The 22,363-nt window shown below is 34.0% G+C and overlaps 3 protein-coding genes across 3 annotated transcripts; 2 read left to right on the top strand and 1 right to left on the bottom strand.

Annotated features, from left to right (window-relative positions):
* Positions 1 to 307: 307 nt before the first annotated feature.
* On the top strand, positions 308 to 5,883 carry LOC107642976 (phospholipase D gamma 1). Its single transcript, XM_016346503.3, has 9 exons — positions 308 to 1,605; positions 3,291 to 3,407; positions 3,593 to 3,787; positions 3,898 to 4,149; positions 4,256 to 4,324; positions 4,433 to 4,580; positions 4,684 to 4,832; positions 4,942 to 5,109; positions 5,210 to 5,883. Exons 1-9 carry the CDS (start codon positions 646 to 648, stop codon positions 5,699 to 5,701), a joined length of 2,550 nt encoding a protein of 849 aa, XP_016201989.1. The 5' UTR covers positions 308 to 645; the 3' UTR covers positions 5,702 to 5,883.
* Positions 5,884 to 9,151: 3,268 nt separating this feature from the next.
* Positions 9,152 to 10,486, top strand: NRS/ER (nucleotide-rhamnose synthase/epimerase-reductase). Its single transcript, XM_016346502.3, has 2 exons — positions 9,152 to 9,735; positions 9,922 to 10,486. The coding sequence occupies exons 1-2, from the start codon at positions 9,283 to 9,285 to the stop codon at positions 10,372 to 10,374; spliced, it is 906 nt and encodes a 301-aa protein (XP_016201988.1). The 5' UTR covers positions 9,152 to 9,282; the 3' UTR covers positions 10,375 to 10,486.
* Positions 10,487 to 12,206: 1,720 nt separating this feature from the next.
* HMGS (hydroxymethylglutaryl-CoA synthase / HMG-CoA synthase / 3-hydroxy-3-methylglutaryl coenzyme A synthase) lies at positions 12,207 to 15,313 on the bottom strand. The gene is made up of 11 exons (XM_016346501.3): positions 15,135 to 15,313; positions 14,937 to 15,069; positions 14,710 to 14,853; positions 14,466 to 14,624; positions 14,186 to 14,259; positions 13,994 to 14,069; positions 13,810 to 13,865; positions 13,631 to 13,718; positions 13,317 to 13,457; positions 12,867 to 13,016; positions 12,207 to 12,725 (listed from the first exon to the last, which is right to left on the bottom strand). The coding sequence occupies exons 1-11, from the start codon at positions 15,302 to 15,304 to the stop codon at positions 12,513 to 12,515; spliced, it is 1,404 nt and encodes a 467-aa protein (XP_016201987.1). The 5' UTR covers positions 15,305 to 15,313; the 3' UTR covers positions 12,207 to 12,512.
* Positions 15,314 to 22,363: the final 7,050 nt, after the last annotated feature.

Here is a 22,363-nt window from a genome sequence, read left to right as displayed (position 1 = left end):
AAAAACCCTTTTATAAATATGATAAAGTGAGTTGTTTCATATTTGTGAAAAAATTCCGTTAGGAAGCGAATGAAATATTTTTACAATGTGTACAATGAATTATTTATTTGGCTTAATATGAGTTAAAAAAATAAATATTTAGGATAAAATACTACTAATTTCTCAAACACAATATACTCATATTATCTAGAATAACCATCTGAGTACCAGAGATAATAAACATCTGATATCCTACTGAATGGAACATCCTTATATTTCCATTATACACATTATATAGATACTTCATTGACTCCTTATACTTCATTTTTTGTGAAAATAAAATATTTCACAATGATTAAATAATAAAAAAAATAAGGCGTGAGATCAGACTTGTTCTCATTCGTCTAGAAATTAAACGAACAAATAACGTTGAAATCCGTTGTAATGAAAGACTAGACTTTTTCTCAATCATGTTGGTTTCTCCTCCCGTTCCGATCCCAATTCGCATTTTCATTTGGTGTTTCCACTTGCCTCTAGTTGACTTTCTTTTACTCGATGATCAAAGTCAAACACTCATATATATATGCATCGATCTTGCATTGCAATATCTGTATCCTCTTCATTCTTCGTTCTTTCGAATTCCAGCCATTTTAGCAACTCCAAATCATGGCTCATTTGGTGTACGGTGAAACTCCATCCTTTGGAGGCTCACATCACGGACAACCCCACCAATTTCTTCCATTTCCAACTTCTTCAAGCTCTTTACCCATTTTCCTCTTACATGGCAACTTGGAAATATGGATCCACGAGGCCAAGAACCTTCCCAACATGGACACCTTCAGCAACAAGCTAGGAGGCATGCTTTCCAAGCTCCCTATGAATCTTGGAGGCAAAATAGAAGGCCACGTGTCCCAAAACTTATCCACCAGTGATCCCTATGTCACAGTGTCTGTGTCAGGTGCTGTAATAGCCAGAACCTTTGTCATCAGAAATTCTGAGAACCCTGTTTGGATGCAGCACTTCAATGTCCCTGTTGCTCATCATGCTGCAGAGGTTCACTTCGTTGTCAAGGACAGTGATTTCGTGGGGTCACAGATTATAGGTGCAGTTGGGATCCCAGTGGAAAGGTTAATCGATGGTACAAAAGTTGAAGGCGTTTTCCCTATCCTTAATGCTAGCGGAAAACCTTGTAAGCATGGAGCAGTGTTGAATTTGTCAGTTCAGTACACACATGTTGATAAGGTTGCCCTTTATGGTAATGGTGTAGGTGCTGGTCCTAATTATGAAGGGGTCCCAGACACTTACTTTCCTCTTAGAAAGGGTGGAAGAGTTACACTCTATCAGGATGCTCATGTTCATGAAGGTTTCCTTAACAATTTGGATGCCAATTATAAGCATAAAAGTTGTTGGGATGACATATTTGATGCAATAAGTGAGGCACGTAGATTGGTATATATTGTTGGTTGGTCTGTTTACTACAATGTCAGTTTGATTCGAGGTACTAGAGGTGATGGAAAGGATTGCACTTTAGGTGAACTTCTCAAAGCCAAATCACAGGAAGGTGTGAGAGTTTTGCTCCTTGTGTGGGATGATCCTACTTCCAATAGCTTCCTTGGTCAGAAAACGGTAACAAATTAAACTTCAATTAAGCTTTGTATTGGTGATTCTGTTTGCTGCTGCTTATGCTGTTGTTTAGTTTAAGCTTTTTGTCATGCCTAGCTGTTTTTGACAGTTATTCAATTTATAGTTTAGGCCTTTTGATTAAGATAATGGTAGTAATATAAACCAATATGGTTAGTTTTTTGGATATGGATCAAACAATTATGATCAACAATGTTGCTGTTTCAATTTTAATATATGAAAATATCTAATTTATCTATATATCATTAGAATCTTGTGCAATTTATTAAAATTGGGTGATGTGTTAACTGATTTCATATAGTATTAATTTTAACACTTATTTTTAAGTTCAATTAAGCATGTTACAATATTTAAAGAATAATCTTATTAAAAGTAAATTTAATAAAGGATTTAGTTAATATGTGTCCTAAAGACATATGATAAGCTTACTACTAGTAAAAAATTTTAAACGTTTTTAAATGCATTGAAAATTTAAATTTTTTTATATTTTTAATAAAAACTTTTTATTTTGTAATCTTAATATATGCCCTTATAGCACATGATAGATAAACTTTTTAATAAAATAAGTTACTCAATTCATTGTTAAATTGAATAGAATAAGACATATCAATTCGTTCTTGTTCATAATACATTACATGCCTGATTAAAGTTAAATTTTTTATAGCACTATTACTTGAAAATACAAAATATACAAACTAATCCTACAATTAAAACCACAATTATCAACCCCATAAATATAAAAGTCATTAGCATTTTTATAAATCTAACTTTTGCTTCTAGACTACTCATTCTCCATACAATATTTACTTTCCTCTCATCATGATTGTTCTCAATTTGTGCATTAGTTTCTGTATCTCTATTTCTTCCGTCATATTCATCTTCATCAACCCACTTCAAAAAGTTACAATGACACTTTTTTTGCAAAACTTTAAAAACTATTATGATTGAAAACCCCTACAACTAGTAAGGATATTAAAGAAGAAAGAATTCATAAGAACAACTCACTCGGTATCTTGGACATGTATAGAACAATCTATCAAGATTCTATAAACTCTCAAATTTCTTGATCAATGTCTTCGGCCCACAATGACATATTAGGTCTTCATTCTTCCTCTTTCTTCGCATAAACGAGTTGGACCCATACCTACCAAGTGAGTGAAAAGACACCCCACCACAACGACCTCTGTTTCCACCACTCATCATGCCGGCGACCTCCAATCTTAATCTTTAAACCACTGCAACTTCACTCCAACAACGTAAGGGCAGCTTTGTGCTGTCATAGATCTTAACGGGTCAGATCAGCTTCTGTTAACGGTGTTAGTGAGGGATGACTAACGTAACTAACTTAAAATCTTTTACAAATGAATTTGATTAAAAGAATGTTTAGAGTCTAATTTGAACATTTACTCTGAAAATATTAATAGTATCATAGGAGCATAAGCCATTTTGATTTTTGTGCTGTCTTGAGTTTCATCAATCCCACATTGAAATACACGATTTGAGAGCTTCCATACTAGTTGCAAACATATTTGATAACTTTGTAAGATTTATAAAATAAATTAGTTTATGTTTGGATGTGAATAATGTAATTGATTACCTTGTCCATCAGATGATACCTTGTACTGTAACTAGTTTCTTTAACACTATCTTCAAATTATTCTGATATGTAGGTTGGACTAATGGACACTCATGATGAGGACACTCGCCATTTCTTCAAGCACTCTTCCGTACGAGTGCTTCTCTGCCCAAGAGCTGGTGGAAAAGGACATAGTTTGCTTAAAACACAGGTGAGCCAGAAATGACATATGTTCATCAGTTCATATATATCCAACTACATACTAATATTTATAGTTTTGTATTCCGGATTTATATTTTTTCTTTACATCTTCTTGTGTACAAAGTAATATGACGAATACATTTATGAGAAGTGGTAGCTTTTTGCTTGCCTTATTCTTAATTACTATTTTTTTAGGAAGCTGGGACTATCTATACCCATCACCAAAAGACTGTCATTGTGGATGCTGATGCAGGGCATCACAAAAGAAAGATTGTAGCTTTCATAGGAGGACTTGATTTATGTGTTGGAAGATATGATACACCAGAACATTCTCTCTTTAGGACTTTGCAGACAACTCACAAAGATGACTTTCATAATCCTAACTTTAAGGTATATCATATCATCCCTTTCTATTTTTATTGGTTTTCAATTCCAGTTAATGATATTTAATGTTCATTAGCATTATCCATCTTTCAATTTGTGTACTATATACTAAGCAGGGGCCTGTTACTGGGTGTCCAAGAGAACCATGGCATGATTTGCACTCGAGAATTGATGGTCCAGCAGCATATGACATCCTGACCAATTTTGAGGAGCGTTGGTTAAGGGCAATAAAAATGAGCAAACTCCAGAAGATGAAAAGTTCATATGATGATTCATTACTGAAAGTTGATAGAATTGCAGACATTGTTGGGATTGATCAAGTTACTAGCCTTAATGGTGAAGATAACCGTGAGACTTGGCATGTTCAGGTATTAATAATTGATCGAAAAAGAATTCTTCCATTACATCCTTTGAGAAACATCTCCGTTATCAGTGTACATGCTACTGACTGTAACCACATTCTTCTAACTTAAGGTCTTCCGTTCAATTGATTCGAATTCTGTCAAAGGATTTCCAAAGGAACCTAAAGATGCTATAAGAAGGGTGAGAAATAATATTATTATTTGGCATGTGACTTTCTTTATATGCTGAAAAATTTAGCTTTAACTTGAGGCTGCCTGAGCTGATTATGATTATTATTTCATTGCACAGAACTTGGTGTGTGGAAAGAATGTAATGATAGACATGAGCATACATTCTGCATATGTCAAGGCAATCAGATCTGCCCAAAAATTCATATATATTGAGAACCAGTATTTTCTTGGATCATCATATAATTGGGATTCTCACAAAGACCTTGGTGAGTAATGAGCAAAGATCTGTTCCCTAGAATTATACTATTAGCAGGGGATTTAAAAAAGTCCTTTTAGTTTTTACAAATTACTCACCATATTTCTTTGCAGGTGCAAACAACTTAATTCCAATGGAACTTGCACTAAAGATAGCCAACAAAATCAAACACCATGAGAGATTTTGTGTGTATATTGTGATTCCTATGTGGCCTGAAGGTATACCGACAGGTACAACTACTCAGCGGATTCTGTTTTGGCAGGTAAGCTTCCTTCACGACTTCAAAAAAGTGTCAATTGCAATATGTTAAGGTAATACCCTTACTGCTACTAATTGAGTTTCTTGTTCATATACATGTTGACTTTTGGCAGTTCAAAACAATGCAAATGATGTATGAAACGATTTACAAGGCCTTACAAGAAGCCGGGCTTGACAATGAGTATGAACCACAAGACTATTTGAATTTCTTTTGCCTTGGTAATCGTGAGATCCCTGAAAATGAAAATATTGGAAATCCTAGCGGTGAAAACACTCCTCAGGTACGTTAGTAATTAGTTCTTTTTCCCTACTCCAACTGTCTCATTAGTCATGTCTTGTTGATCAAATGTCATAGCATAACATTGTTATTGTGTAATCCAGGCACTCACCAAAAAGAACAGGAGATTCATGATTTATGTTCATTCAAAAGGAATGATCGTGGATGATGAGTATGTGTTGCTGGGTTCTGCAAACATAAACCAGCGATCAATGGAAGGCACCAGAGACACCGAGATAGCAATGGGAGCATATCAGCCTCATCATACCTGCACAACTAACAGGTCTAAACCCCGAGGCCAGGTCCATGGCTACAGAATGTCATTGTGGAAGGAGCATATTGGAGGAGTGGAAACATGTTTCGAGCATCCGGAGAGCCTTGAATGTGTGAGACGGATTAGGTCGTTGAGTGAGCATAACTGGAGACAGTATGCAGCTGATGAAGTAACCGAATTGAAGAGCCATCTGTTGAAGTACCCTGTTCATGTTGATTCAAAGGGCAATGTGGGATCCCTTCCTGGCTGGGAAACATTCCCTGATCTTGGTGGCAACATTACCGGCACCTTCACACTATTGCAAGAAAATCTCACCATCTGATCTTATCAACCAATGAAAATCAAAAGTGTGAGATTTACAAAAAAAGATAGAGAATGGTAACAATACAAGCAAAGTTTCACCATTATACAGGACAATGATTGTAACTAACGTGGATCCAATTCTTAAAGGTGATCCATTTCTTCCTTGCATTCTATACTATGGAAAAGTTAACTTGAGAACCATGTTACTTTGCTTCCATGTCAGAATACTTGCATTATTACTTGATTCTTCTAATATATTTTTACTCAGAGAGGATAATTTTGGCAGGTATATTTATTATTGGGATAAACCCATTGCCTCTAAATGATAACTTAATGGGTGAAAATTTCAAACCGAACTTTTGGTCTTTTTAGATCTCTACTAAACAGTTAATTTCAGTTAAGAGTTAATATAATACATTATCACTTGGATCTTGATGTCCTGGCTCCTCAGCGCGCTAAATTGTTTTTTCAGACATGAACATGTGAATAATCTATAATCCCTACCTAACATCAGACTGTAATTTATGAGAATATTTATGTACGAAAGCCAAAGCGAAAGAATAACCAAAATGCACGTGGTTTAGATAACTTTTACTTTCTGAAATTGACAAACGGTTTTCCAGGTTTGTTGAGAGTGTTTTTTTTCCCCTGAAATAAAAGAAAGGCAAAAAGTATGATGATACACTTAAAAAAATTATATAGTAAGATTAAAAAAGTCATTAAGTTTTTAAGTAAAAAAAATCATAAATGATCTGATCGTATATAATTTGACCCCGGAACAACATATATAAGCAGAAGGTCAATACGTCAATGTAAATATCGAAAGCCTTTTACTATTTTTCTATTTATTTATTTTATTTGCACATATGACATGTACATTCTTTCGAAGTTGCGATGAGAAATAGAGACCTTTTGAAAATGAACTCGCATTGATATTATTGAACAAGAATAGGCACGGCATATACAGGTTACAGAAACATACCATCTACCATAATAATCTCGCTTGCATGTGAGCATGACTGGTTTCCCTTTCCTTGATTCACCATGAAAGACTTTTGGAGCAGTGACAGGAAATATGAACCATCAAACACCAGCTTCACGTTTCACGGAACGTATTTTCAGAATTTTGAAGTTCGACAGCTAAATTACTGTATAATTATCGCAAGCCAAGAAATACAGAATGGTCTTTATCTATCACTACACTTGATGGAATTAAATTGTTGATGGATTCAGAATGAAGATCAATCGTTTATTTCTATCAAAATAATTTTTTAGTTTCTATAAAATAGTTGTCTATTTGTTTGTTCTCAATGTGGTAGAAACTAAAGAGACAAAATATCACAATGTGTACATGACATTTATGTATTAGTAATCTTTAAAAAATTATGGATAAATTAATTTAATTTTTGAAACATTTAAATATGAGTTAACTTCATACTAATGCGATCAGTGTTATGTACTAGCAATGAGATCCAAATTACCTTTTTTTTTTCCTTTTAAAATTAGGAGTGAGATTTAAACTCAAGACTTCTAAATGAGAAGAAGAGATTATATCATTTAAGACCATGTTCTTTCACTTAATTTTTCTCCAAACTACCTTATTATGTATGTTAGTATAATAAGTACCAACTTGATTCATATTTATATTTTTAAATGATTAAAGATGTTAACTTTTTTTTAGAGACTAAATTACATGCTTCTCTTTTTGAGGAGTGCTAGGGCCAATAGATCTTGTGATTTGTAACTATCAATTAGTCATCAATAGTATTTTTAATAGTGTGAGATTACTCATTTTTCTTTTACTAGTTAAATAAATTTTAATAAAAATGTTTTTTTAAAGGAATATCTCAACACAATAAGTGGAGCAAACGAGACAACAAACAGAAAACCATAGTCAAAGGAAGTAAGCTACTTAAGGAACAGTAATAGATATCTCCTGTTGTCTTTGGCATTACCATCAATAACAAAAGAAATCCACACCTAACCACTCCTTACAGATGGATAACATCATCAACCCATTTTCCTGTATTCTGAAAGATCCTTCTATTCCTTTTTAGCCAAATATTCCAAATAATTGCATAGAAATATACCATCCACCGCTTGCGCTCCTGCTTACTAATTGATAGCTCAGTCCAACTTTGAAAATGTTCCTTTAGCGACCCTGGGCACGACCATTGCCTTCCAACAAAAAACAGCCAAGAACACCAAACCTGCCAAGAAACATTAGTCTCTCCTTCGTATTGACCCTTCCAATCAAAACAAACCAAACAAACAATTTAACTCTTGGTAGGATTAGGCCTTTTCAAACTGTCTTAGTAAGGCTGTAACTTGTTATATCTTCCGAAAGCATTTCCACCTGCAGTGCATGCACAAAGAAGTTAGTAGAAAATACACATTGTTTATCAAATTTCCACACAACTTTATCCTCTCTATTATATGCAAGATTAACCACTCTTAAAGTTTCATGCATCTGGTTCACTAAGTCCAACTTCCGTTGGAATAGCTCTTGCCTCCATTGGAAGTTCCATCTCCACTCTAACCCGTCCCAAAATCCACAATCCCCTATAATGGATCCTGTTTGATTTGAAACTGAGAAGAGCCTTGGAAAATGATTTTCAGGGGCCCTCCACGCAATCATACATCTTCCCAGAAACGAGTTCCTCTTCCATCACCAATCTCCATAGACAACACATTGATCATCTTCTATCTTACTTGTTGATCCTTGAACTGTATTTGACAGATATCCTTCCATAGACCCCTTAAATAGGTAACACCTGAGTTGACAGCATCATATTAGGATTCAGATTGTTACAAGAGCATACCACCTTTTTTCATAAGAGACAATCCTTCTTCAAAAATGTCACCACCACTTAAAAAAAAGGCTGTATTACGCACCATAGCATCCCTGACGCTTAATCCACCAAACTGTTTAGGAGCTTGCACAACCTCCCACCTGATCATTGCTATATCATTCCTACCATTTTTCTTACTCCAAAAAAATTTCTTCTCTAAAAAAATTAATTTTTCTACAATAATTTTTAATATTTTATACAAATTCAAATAATAAACAAAAAATTGTTCAATACAGATATAATAAAAACCAGTTTCAAGGCTCTATTGAGGCCTTGGCTTTATTAAAAGTGCTGGCCTATTTTGAGCATTGACCCTAACATTTTAACTATAGAATTATTTGTTTTTTCACCTTTACTACACAGAAGAAAAAAAAAAGGCATAAAACTTTAAAAATGAGGATAACTTTTTTATTTTATATTAAATTTAATTTTCATGTAAGTCACCAAATTGTGTACTGCACTAAACGAATTTCCAAACTCTTATAAGATTACTTGAGTTGTATAAAATAAAACTCTTTTTATTGCATTAAAATTAATTTTTTTATATAAAAAAGGAAAATAGTAATGTTTTTTAGTTTTTATAATCACCGTCGCAGCTGTCCTCGACTCCTTGTCCTAGAAAGAAAATAACAGGAATTGTCCACTCCAACTCCAAGTGTCATATAAATATCCACAGAAATAGAGCAAGAGAAGAAGCAGCCAACCACATTAATACATTATTATTCACCCATTCTTTCATTCCGACACAATGGGCTTACCAGCTAACGGCTGCGCCGGTGACAAGCAACTCAAGTTCTTGATCTACGGGCGCACCGGCTGGATTGGTGGCCTCCTGGGCAAGCTCTGTGAAGCCCAAAGCATCCCCTTCGTCTACGGCTCTGGCCGCCTAGAGAACCGTTCCTCCCTCGAGGCGGACATTGCCGCTGTCAACCCCAGCCACGTCTTCAATGCTGCCGGCGTGACCGGCAGGCCCAACGTCGACTGGTGCGAGTCTCACAAGGTGGAGACCATCCGCACGAACGTGGTCGGCACCCTCACCCTGGCTGACGTGTGCCGCGAGAAGGGCCTCATTCTGATCAACTACGCCACCGGCTGCATCTTCGAGTACGACTCCATCCACACCCTCGGATCCGGCGTCGGCTTCAAGGAGGAGGACACTCCCAACTTCATCGGATCCTACTACTCCAAGACCAAAGCCATGGTATACATTTAGATCCCTCCAATCCAAAGTCGCATGGCATGTTGAAATGTGTTGGACTCTGTCTTGTGGTTTCAGTTTTCAATTTCAGATCAGATCGACACGTCAATGTTGGAGATGTGTTTTTCAAAATTAATATATAACAAAATAAAATAATATTCTGAGTTTCCTTTGTGGTGTGCGTGGTAGGTGGAAGATCTGCTGCGGAACTACGAGAATGTGTGCACGTTGAGAGTGAGGATGCCAATCTCATCCGATCTGAGTAACCCACGGAACTTCATAACGAAGATAACACGTTACGAGAAGGTAGTTGACATCCCGAATTCGATGACGATACTTGACGAGCTGCTTCCGATCTCGATAGAGATGGCGAAGAGGAATCTGACTGGGATATGGAACTTCACGAACCCAGGAGTGGTGAGCCACAACGAGATTCTTGAGATGTACAGGGACTATGTGGATCCGAGCTTCACTTGGAAGAACTTCACATTGGAGGAGCAGGCCAAGGTCATTGTTGCCCCAAGGAGCAACAACGAGCTTGATGCCTCCAAGTTGAAAAAAGAGTTCCCTCAACTCTTGTCCATTAAGGACTCACTTGTTAAGTATGTTTTCCAGCCTAACGCAAAGCTTGCTGCACCTTGATTCATCAATTCGGTTTTTGCATTGTGTGCATTAATATGGCTGCTTGTCTTCTTTTTTTGTATTCTGTATTCGCAATGATTCATCATCAATAAATTAGTCGCCAGTTACTTTATACTTGATACAATGGATCAGTTAGCGTGCTCTGTTTCTCTGAAGCGGGGTTTAGTTGATACTTGATACGTTCAATAATAGATCTCTTTTCTTTCTCATCAAGATTCACTAAGAGTCAATTAAATTGTTCCTGCCAAGATTCAAAAAGGAGCCCCAAAGTCTCTTGCGTCACCAGGTGCGTATGGCATCCAGAAGGAAAAGAGGCCCAACAATAGCCCAAAAGATGCTCCAACCAACCTAGGCTCGGATAGCCGGCATAGCCCTAGCAGTAGAGAATCCCACACAAACTCCCCTCGCGACCTGGCCCTCGGATAGGGGTGTCATTCTACTTAACCACCAGCCTTGCAGCCGAGGCTTGGAGCTAGTGGCAGTATCTACTGCCTTACAAGAAGTTGCATCCGGGTTCAAGTCCTATGAAAGGAAAAATGAACCTTTAAATGTATTTATGTAGTGTGTGAGAGTGTGTTGTGTGGGTGTGTAATAATGATACATGAGTAATATCTAGGATTAAGGGCTGTCTAATCTGACCAAAAAAAAAAAAAAACACCAGCCTTAGGTTTAACTATAAATACCCATAGGTGAAGTCTAAAATCAAGTTACACATTTTAGTTATACACCATTACACCTATTGACTTTTGTATTTGAGTCCTTGCATGGCTATTTCCGTACATTGCTCAAGGACTTCAAGTCACTCCCGTTTCAGACCCAATTACCTTCACACTAGCCCAAGATAAAACTTAAAAACAACGACTAAACCATAATTAACGGCAAGTTTAAGCTATATACTATAGAGGAACAATTCTTTTGCTCTTGGAATATAATAGAGTTAAGAATATATATACAAATAGGTCCCTAAAAAATTGTGTCAGACTGTTTTCGTTCCAAAATTTTTTTTATTACATTAAGATCTTTAAAATTTATAAAATTAAGACATATAAGTCATTTTATCACACTTTTGAGGATTTATTTGTGCAAATGAAACCAACATATTTGACTAAAGTAGAAATTTATATGTCTTATTTTTATAAAGTTAAAATAAAGTTCAAGGAATGTCCTATTTCGTATTCATTCGACCGAGAAGTCATACAAAGAAAGGTTCTTTCATGCAATGCATAACGGGCGGGCCTCCTATGGATTCCTCCAACTCAATCTTTCTTATGTAATTTTCCAACCTTCACTTCCTCTGCTTACTTATTTTAAATAAGAGAGATAGGAGCGAGCAAGGAGAGCTAGAGTAAAGAGCCTTGCCGCCCAATCCTTCCCAACTCTGGCCGCCTGTAGCTAATTCCGAATCTCAATGCAATAAAAAATTTTTGTAGGCGAAAACATCCGACCTATTTGAGTATATACTCTAGAATTAGTTATTCACATCGTTACTCGTTTCCGCACCTCTCTTGATGCTGTTCTTTCTCACTGGTTCTTGCTATTCTCTTTGATTTTTGCTCTTGTTTAAGCCCTCTTAATCTGCCACATGATCAGCTCTATCGTTAACATTGCCTCCTTATAAGAACATGCACCAGAGACATTAATCACTGCTGCAAATAGCTTCTTTGGTTCTCACACATTTCCTGCTTTCAATTGAGATGCACAACTGGATTTCGTTTTTTCTTTTTCTTTCTTCCCGTGTTTCAGCTTTCAATATATATCAATGTATTAATCAGTTTATATTCAGGAGTACCTTCATAACTAATTAATTATAGGAATACAATAACGACGAAGAGTTTTGTTAACTTACATATATGTTCATTATTTTGAATTCATAAAAATCAGAATACTCTGTCTCACTAAACTTTAAATAACCAAAGAGAGGGAGGAAAAAAATATGGAAACAGATAGAATTATTAAACTTTATGGTAACTACACATCTAAAACGGATACAACGATTGAACTGACAAGACTCAACGTTTGTCACGACAGGAACCATTTACCTTACAAAAGTAATGCAAACAATGACAATACCCCTTCTTTTGTTCTAACCGATGTTAGCTTTCTCCATTTAGTGCAAAGGCCTTTTTATGTGTTCAATATCAATGACCATTGGCAATGACGCCGTTCGATGCGGGAGCAAAACCATTTTCAATAGCTTTCTTTGCATAGAATCTGCGATACATGGAATCCACTTCAGTGAGATAGAATGTCCCTGGAGATAATAGGCTTGTGTCCTTGCTTGTGACATACTCCTTAGCACCATATCTATGTTCATTTAGCTTCAGAGTTTCCACGAATTTCTCTGGAAGAAACTGCGTAAAAAGAAACAATAAATAAATAACAAACATGTACTCCTTGGTTGTAAATTCAATTGCATAGCATAGCGTGACAAGCAAGAGAAGAAAGTAGAACTGTTTTAACTTCAACCCCACTAAATGTTTCTGGGTCCTTACCTCATGCCTTGACTTCAATTTTCCAGCAACATCCATTACTTCAGCAATGTTTGATAAGCTAAATGGATGCTGAGCATCACGTAATTGCAAAGAAAACATTGTGGCGGTTAGGCCACTCCCATAGGAAAATAATATCACCCTCTTACCAGCCTGAAAATTATGAAGTTTAATTGGTCAGTAAGTTTTGAGCAATGTTAGTATCTATCTCTTTCTCTAAACCATTTTCTTTTATTTATAACCGATCTCCCCATTCATGAAATTCTTTGACTTTTTAAGAAGGTAATGGTGGCTTAGACTACAATCATTCTACTCTTAATTATTTTTATTATTTACAAAACAATTTTTCAGCTTTATTCGCCCTGCGGATCTTCAACTAGTTTATTAGAGAGCATAAGACATTGTAGTAAGGAAGTATATATTTGACTGAGAGAGGTTAGAATATTCGCTCACCAACACGCTATATCTGTTATGAATAAGGGATGCAAATGCTGCATATATAGATGCGGTGTACATGTTGCCAACTTCCTTTGGTATCAAAGTAGTTGGTTGCACCTTGGCATCAAATAGAGGCTTTGCAACTTGCTGGGAAGCCTGCAAGTTAATGATAAATGCTCTCATCAGCGAAAATTTTCGATTCGATAAATGTAATTCACATATTGGCTATCCTATATATTCAAACACAAGGCAAAATCTACCAGGAAAAGTAATTATGAATTGATTGAAACTTAAAATGAGACTACTGTTTCTTAGAAATAGACTCGTACCTTTTCGAGATCCCGGCTTTGGTAGCTCTCATCACCGGATAAATTTGCAAAAGGTTCCAGTTTTTGCTGGGCAGCTTCATCCACAGAACTGCAGTCATATTCAAATTCAAATTCAGAACACTCGTAGATTAAGGGAAAGGAAATGAAATAAGCCTTTTTAGGGGACAGAGAAAGGAAACCTTGGATCCTTTATGAAGTCATCAAACAACAAACGAGCAAAACTTTTCTGTACAAGCTGCAAAAGAGCAAAGTTTTAATAAGGAAAAGTGTCAAGGACAGGTATCAAATAGATTGCGCAGATATACCAATGCAATACAGAAAGAAAGCCAACATAAGAAACAAATGGTTGGATGTCTAAGCTACCTTGTTATAAGGTGAGTGAAATACAAAGTATTCAGCATCGGAAAGAGAAAATGGCTTCCCATTGAGCTTCTCATATCTGAAGATAAATAGAGTTAGGTGATTGCTAGTTACTAATATTTTGATAACAGAATTGCAAATACTGTGCATAGAAAATCAAGAGACCACTAGAAATAGAATTAGTTAGACACTTACTTGTGACTGAGTTGTTTATAGCATGAATCAAGAGCCATAAGGTAGCAAGTTTGAGAAAGTTTTCCATCAACAACCTACAAGAGAAATTATTAAGAGTATTATTGCAATGGATATCCTTAGATGCTCAGTCAAATGACATATCTAGACACTAATGAGTTTTTAAGGATAATCTAATTATCACAATAATAAGAAACAAAGTGAAATTATCTATCAAGTTACATGATCCCAAAGGTAAAATCTTGTGACAGAAAATGAAAAAGAGTACAGTCAAAAAGCTTACTGGATATTCACTAGCAAGATTAGGCTTGTAAAAATCATAAGCATGAGACATGTGGCTTGCCCTCAATTTGCTTTCAAATGCAATGGGAGCATCAGGACCAACAAGCATGGCAATAGCAGCAGCTCCTCCAGTAGGCCGAGCAGGTCCTTCGGCATAGACCTGAAAAACAGAAACAACCATTTCAGATGTCAGAGAAAAACCCCCAACAATATAACATGTATGTTTGACTAGGAAATGATCTTACAGCACTGTCAGTGCAGACAACAAGTCCATAGCGTCCATCCCACGAATTGCTCTCCACCCAGTTGACACAATTGAACAAGGCAGCAGTTCCTCCATAGCATGCGTTACTTGAATCAACCCCTTCTATGTCAGTATTTCCATGTTTCTATTCATTTCAAACAATTAATTGATTATTGCACAGGATGAGAATAAATAAGATATTGATGTGGTTAGAGAGTGAAAGAATACCTCAAAAATCTGCATAAGAAAAGTCTTGATGGATTTGCTCTTGTCTATGACGGTCTCACTGCCAACTTCGAGGCGCCCAATTTGTTTAGGATCAATCCCATACTTGTCAAGAAGAGAAGTAACAACTGTCAAACTGAACGAAGATGCAATAGTTAGAGAGAGTGAGAGTTGTTGAGCATCTAAAATCTGAAATAGTACCTCATGGAGATGACATCTTCAACCTCGGTGCAGAATGCCATGCAATCTTGACCAAGTCCAATGGTGTATTTGCCTTTACTGGCACCATCATGAGCCTCCAACGCTTCCTGTTGAACGCAGGTGGGAGGGAAGTAGATGTCCATGGCGAGAATGCCCACATTCTTAGCCATCTCTGCTCAACGGATCCAAAGAGAGAGAGAGAGAGAGAGAGAGAGAGTGAGAGAGTGATGAGGTGTGAAGAGTGTTGGATGTCACATGTGAGTAAATGCTGCTGACTCATATATTTATAGAGGGAATCAGGAACACAACCAACCACCAACTCACAAACTCAAACTCCAACTCCACCTCCAATTGCTTACTTTTCTGAAAATGAAAAAATAAAAATAAAAAATGCATATTTCGTGTGCTCAACTGTGCGACAAATACAAAGCACGCCCTCTCTTTCCCTTCTCCATTTTTCACCAACACTAGTCACCTCCCTTTTACCCCCCTCCTCTCCTCTTTAACGCAACACAAATCTCTCTCTTTAATTCTTTCTAGTTTTATCAATCCTAACATGTACGTATCTCACATCATCATTATTAATTAAATACAAAAAAATATGACAAACTAACTTTTTTCTAACAAATAATCAGCTATTTTTTTTTTACAATCATGATTAAAGTATTTAATTTTTATTTACTTACTATTTTATTCGTTAATTGTTGATTTCAAAAATGTGTTTTTATTTTTTATGTTGGGTTAACAATGATAATTTTTGAATTATTACCTGATAAGAGTGTTAATTTCAGATGTGGTACTGTTTAGTGTTTAATTTGGCATTAATAATTGTAGACGGAACTGGCGGAAGAAACCCTACAAAAAACAGGCACTTGGCGTGTTAAAGCTTTAACTGCAATAATTTTGGGTCCATTAAATTTGAAAGGATAAGACAAAAAAAATGGATTATTTGATGAAGTGAGAAAATATCAAATTAGTAACAAAAATGAAATTATTTTTATTATTAAAAGAAACATAGTGATTTTTTAACGAAAAAATGATAGTTTATATATCATTCTTAAAAAGGATATCATAATTCGGGAATGGATTATCCCCATTTTTTTTAACATTTAAGAGAATAAAGTGTGATCTCTCACCTTTAATTCTATAATTCTATAAGTGGAACCAAAATTAAATAGGAGAGAGCAATGAAAGGTGAGATCCTACACTAAATACCATCCAATTTTTTTTTCACCGGAGAGAATCCACTCTCTCATAATTCTAATACCATAATAAAACAATAAAAGCATAAAAAAAAATAAAAAAATATATTTTATTTTTTGATATAAAAAATAATACTACCTATTTATACTAATACAAAAATCGGATTTTCAAATTTATATATCTTTCATCATTTTAAAAATTATCAAAAATTATAATATTAAATTATATCACTCATTTTACTTTCATAAAATAAAAATTATTAGCCTTAAAAAAATAACTCCCTAACAAAAACCTCTCATTAATTTGACGTACGAAAATTCCTTCACTTGTTGTATAGGTTAAAATTTGTTTGTTGGTAGCAATTTCTGCCACCAAACCTATTAAATTTTAATAAATGAATGGCTGTATGATGTGATGGAAAATACACATAATCTTTCTGGAATATAGATATTTTAACACTTCCCATAAAGTAAGAAATACAAATTTTCTATTATATTTATCACCGCCCCCTTCCTTATTAATATAGTACCTCGAAAATACGACTCTACCCAAAAGAAAAGAAATGTGATATATGTTGCTGGTTAACGCAATTCACCCAATTATTGATTAATTAGAATCGTAAGATAAATTACATTAAACCTGCGCGGACATATATATGAGGTATATACAGGTAGGCAACACGTGAATTTTTGTAAGCATATAGCACTCATCGGTCTGTGCTAGTATATATATATATATAGTTTAAAACTTTGAATATGAATCTCAATGAATTTAGTAACTTCAAGCTCTGTTGAAAGGCCGTGTATATGGTAATATATAGTAATAGTTATAAGCATAACTAGCTAGGACAGAAAAGAAAGAGAGAAGCGATGGTATGCTTAATTATTCAACTTTATTAACCATGTGCTGTTGCTATGCGGGCCATCATGCATCTTCCACTTTTCATCAATCTCATGTGCCATGCTTCCGAATCACCATATACATATATGGTAACATGACCCACCACTTGATTAATAAGGTTAATTTTTGCCATAACATGCACTCCATTCAATTCCATATTTCCATTCCAAAGGAGAGCGCGTAAGATTTTAATTTCTTGCTTCTTTTTCTTCAAATCAAATTTCGTATATACGAATAAATCAAATATGATGAAGGATTGCATCATCGCTATATGTATGTATGTATGTATATATGTATGTATGTATGCATAATGCATTTGACTGTTTATCTTGTGGCAACGTAGGTTAGGGTCCCGCCATTGACTTTAAATCATCGTCACATACAATGATACAACTATTCTTGCTTTAGTGTATGTGCATGTATCCATGCCATATTTTCTAAGATAATTTGGGTTGGTCTATTAATCAATTTCGGAAATGTTCTGTAACCAAAGAAAATCAGCCAAAAACAATCATAACTTGCTTTATTTAGCATTCATTAATTGTTACGACAATTAATAAATGCTAAATAAGATAAGTTCTGGCTTTTTTTTGTCTTCCTAGCATTATTCAATCAATTTATTGATCTACTTAAATAAATATTAAAAATTTGAATACTGCATGCATACAATTTTATTTTAATCTGTCACACTAAAAAATACCGTGTGATACCCAAAACAATATTAATTTGATAAAAAGAGATACTTACTAATGCTTGAAATTTTTTTTTTTTTACCAAAGATAGGAGACTCGAATCCGCAACCTCTTAATTGAGTATGGGAAAACTATGTCATTTGAGCTATTACTTATTGGCTACTAATGCTTGAAATTGGTACCTTAATATTGGTTTTTTTTTAACTAAATTTATATCAATTACGTAATTGAAATTCACTTATTAACACTTAAATATTTATTTAGAAATTGACATAGAAAAGTTGAGCAACTCGTCCAACCCGGCCGCTGAAGAAGTCGCAGGTATGAATTTCTTCCTAGCCTCGCGATTCACATTCCCAATAATAAAAAGAAAGCATTTGTATAACATAATCTTTGTCACATTATTAATTCGTGCACAAGAAACTATTATTTATTTGCCCTCACCTTCCTCGCTCTACACGAGTGAAACAGCCACTGTATACATAATTTGAAATTGAAGACATTAGAAATAAGAAATGATATTTGTATTTTTTTTTTCCCTACGTCCTCGTTTACTAGTAAATTTCAATGCAAAAAATGTATAAAAATAGTATATATAAAGTTTTACTTTAGATATTAGAAGCCTATTTCATGTACTCTTTTATATTATGATTGTACTTTGAAAATATCGATCTCTTATCTCTTACATTAGCAATGAATAATGATCTTATGTACATTAATAACAAAAGAAAATATCATGCTTGCATATGTAAATTTTATTTATCTTAATTTGGTTGGTAACTTTGTAATTCACTAAACGTGTCTTATACGATCATTTCATGATTTATTTTTACTTTCTCAGAGTCGCTCTCTACCACAACACGCTTCATTCCCATTCTACATGCCATCCTCAGTCCCTGCACCACGCCCCACAACTCCGCGACGAAGGCTGAGCATCTCCCAAAAATTTGGGTGCATATAGAATTTATTGTGGATATATTGCTCATAGAAAAAAAAAAAAATACATCTGTGATCTATGTTCAGTTTGGGTTGGACTGGGCATAGTTAGTAGGATTGGGTCCTTAATTGGATTTTATCTCACAAGTTTCTCAATTCTCAGTTTCTCACCATATGATTTGGCGGTTTCAAATTTCGCTTATTTTTTAATCCAATTTAAACAAATATGAAATCCATTAGTTCATTTATTAACGATAAACACTTAAATAAAATTTAAATTTGTATTAAATAAAATTTAAATTCGTAATAAATTAGTCTTTAATTTATCAAATTAGGAGATACCATAAAAGAAAATTAAATATAAAATAATTCAAATGAAAATCATAACTCATAATTAGGGACAATTATGGCATAATTATTTTATTTAAAGCAAAAGAAAATAAGTATTTTTTTTTATAAATTACTCTTTTTTGTCTAGTAAAATTTAAATATTTCTAGTTTTAGTCTTGTGATTAGTATAGTTCATTAGGTTCAAACATACAGAGACGGATCTAAAAGAAGAAGTATAGGCTTTGACTTTTAAAGGTTTGTTAATGGTCTAGAAAAAGGAGGTTAAATCTATGACCTCCTTTTAAAATTTGTTTATTTTAGCTTTGAACTAGATTTGAAACTTGTTGGCTGCTGAGTCTATCAGGTTGATATTTCAGAAGATAATTTTATTTTGTCTCTTCGCGATAAGATTGGAAATAGAGCAACTCTTTACTTTTGGATTGTTGTGACTTCTGTGAAATAAACAAATCAAGAGACGCTTTTGTTTTGTCTCATATCGACAGAAAATAGAAGAGTAGAGAAGAGAGAATCACACAACCATGTATCCTGATTCAACCACCATGTGTAATGTGACCTACATCTAATCTTCACTACAACAGTGATAAAATTTTCACTATCTTTCACAAAGATTCCAATCACCAATTTTTCTAGGATTCAACTCAATTCTATCTGGGACAACTCCAACTTCTACCCAAGCTAGATTTGACTAGTTCACTCCCTAGACTTTCAACCACTAAGTGCTCATCACCCAACTTAGCAAAGAAATCCCCTCAAGATCATGTGTACAAAACATAAATACAAACAAAAGAGTTTTGACATAATGTTTTTGCTTTTTCTAGATAACTTTCTTTACCTTTTTCTCGCAATGGCTTTTACTGATACCTCAGTTAATACCTTTTTTTATTGAAAAGAAACAAAAAAAGATGAACATTGAAAAACAAAAATTTTGTTGGGAATAAGGAGTATGACCACAATCCAATCAATCATGTGTCAAATAATTTGTTATTGTTATTATATTAAAATGTTAATATAATAAGGTCCTTGATTAAATTTATAGATTTATCATTGTGATAGTGATCATAATATTGAGAGATAAATCTTTTATAATTTAATCTAAATTGTTCTTGATCATAGGATTATTAAAAAGGACATTAATAATCCGGAAAGATCAATATATATATATAATGGCCTTCGTTGGATGAAGATTAATAGATCTCATTTATTAAATTATATATATATATGGTGCATATAGAGATATGACCATTGAACTGACTCACTTTGGAAATTTCTAATGGTTATAATTACCGTATATTTGTCAATAGGATATTCTTAAGATGAACATAGTAATAGAGTTTCCTTTGACCTGCGACTATCATAGTAATTAACAATGTATTTATTATACTTTGATTCCGGACATCTAATACCCTAGGGTGCTAGTTGAATTGATATTGGGTATGATTTAAATACTTGTAGAATTAATGATTAGTTGAATCCGTCAACTCTCGGTAAAGAGTTTGAGCTCTGATTATAATGACTGAGATGAATAAAATATTGGCCAAGGAGATTGAATGAATGAAGAAATGAGTTTCTTAGGTCATTCACAGTTCATTATAATAATGGTAACAAGTTAGAGTTTGACAATTAAATCATACTCTAAAGGTTAACCAAGAGTTGGAAAGATGGAAGGAATTATACTTTGTTCTTCTAAGGTTCTTAGTAAAAATATATTACTTCATACTATCGGGTCGTTGAGGAGTGTTGATAGACGCCAACTTTAATTAGTAAATTTAGTATGACTAATTTACTACCCGCTTAGTATTGAACCTATGGGTCACACACTAACGAGTGTTCTAATTTTTGCTGTAGAATTATTTAATTATTAATTTGATTTGATCAAATAAATAATTATATTAATTCAAATGAAATATTATTATATTTTTTGCTAGCACCAAGAATATAATAATAGTATGATAATTGAGAATATTAAATGAGATTTGAGAATAATTAGTTATTCTATTTCTAAATTTGGATGAGATTCTAACTGATTCTGTTTCAAATTGAGTTATGATATGATTCATAAATTTAAAGGATTCAGATTTAGAATTTTAAGATATGATTTAAATTTGAATTGAGATTCAAATTTAAAATCGGTAACAAATCTCACTATATATATATATATATATATGCCAAGAGTACAGGAAACAGATGAGAATAACAAGAGTTTTATTCCTTTACCTCTACACACATAAACATATGTGAGCCTGATTCTTGGAGAAGAATTTTATGGCATGCAAAGAATTGCAAGAGGTTTCTCAATTTAGATAAGATGTCCATTGGTCAAGGAGTTGACAGTAAAGTTGGTCTTGGTGTAGATACATATAGCGCCTTCGTACCATCGAAGGAAAAAGTGATTTTTATCAGCGTACACAGGTATTTAGATCTGATCTATATATTGTATATTATTGGAATAAAGTATAAGCACAAAATAGATCTTTAAGGATTACTTTCTTTTCTTCCGCTGCGTATTATGAACACATGATAATCTTTCAGTGGTATACAATTCTGATAAAAATAATTGTACTCCAACTCTTTCTTTAGGATGGAATCCATTTTCTAAAAAGAGTTCAACATCTTATCACAAACACTTTGTCTTAAGAAATGTGATAGAAATAATACTTGTTATTTTTTTGGGGTAATAAATAAATCTCATTTATCAGACCTAATATCAATTCTATTGTTGTGCATTCTCTTAACACATATAAGACATCTCCAAACTCTAATGTTCTTGAGTTTCAGCTTATGCCTTTTCCATATCTCATATGGATAAAAAAATTGATTTGGTAAAAAATTTGTTAATTTAGCAACATTTCTAAAATGTAGTCCAAATATTTAACAAACAATGATACTCAACTAAATCAAATTTCATATTTTTTAAACATGATAGGGTACATAGAGTACTAATATTTGTGCATTGAGAGAATCTCATTCTCTATTCGATAGAATATCAATTAGATAATTAGAGATTTTACTTTAATCTCTTATAATAAAAATACTCAATATTTTTATTATTGGTCAAACCAACCCTTACGAGCAATTTTAATTCGCGTCCTCAATACTCATATTGAGTTTTTCCAAAAATATCACAGACCTTAATCATATTAAAGCCAA

The sequence above is a fragment of the Arachis ipaensis genome, chromosome B5 (assembly GCF_059453495.1).
Source record: "Arachis ipaensis isolate K30076 ecotype BB chromosome B5, ASM5945349v1, whole genome shotgun sequence".
Lineage (NCBI taxonomy): Eukaryota > Viridiplantae > Streptophyta > Magnoliopsida > Fabales > Fabaceae > Arachis > Arachis ipaensis.
Note: the sequence above shows the minus strand (reverse complement) of the source record. Positions and strands in the feature narration are given on the sequence as shown.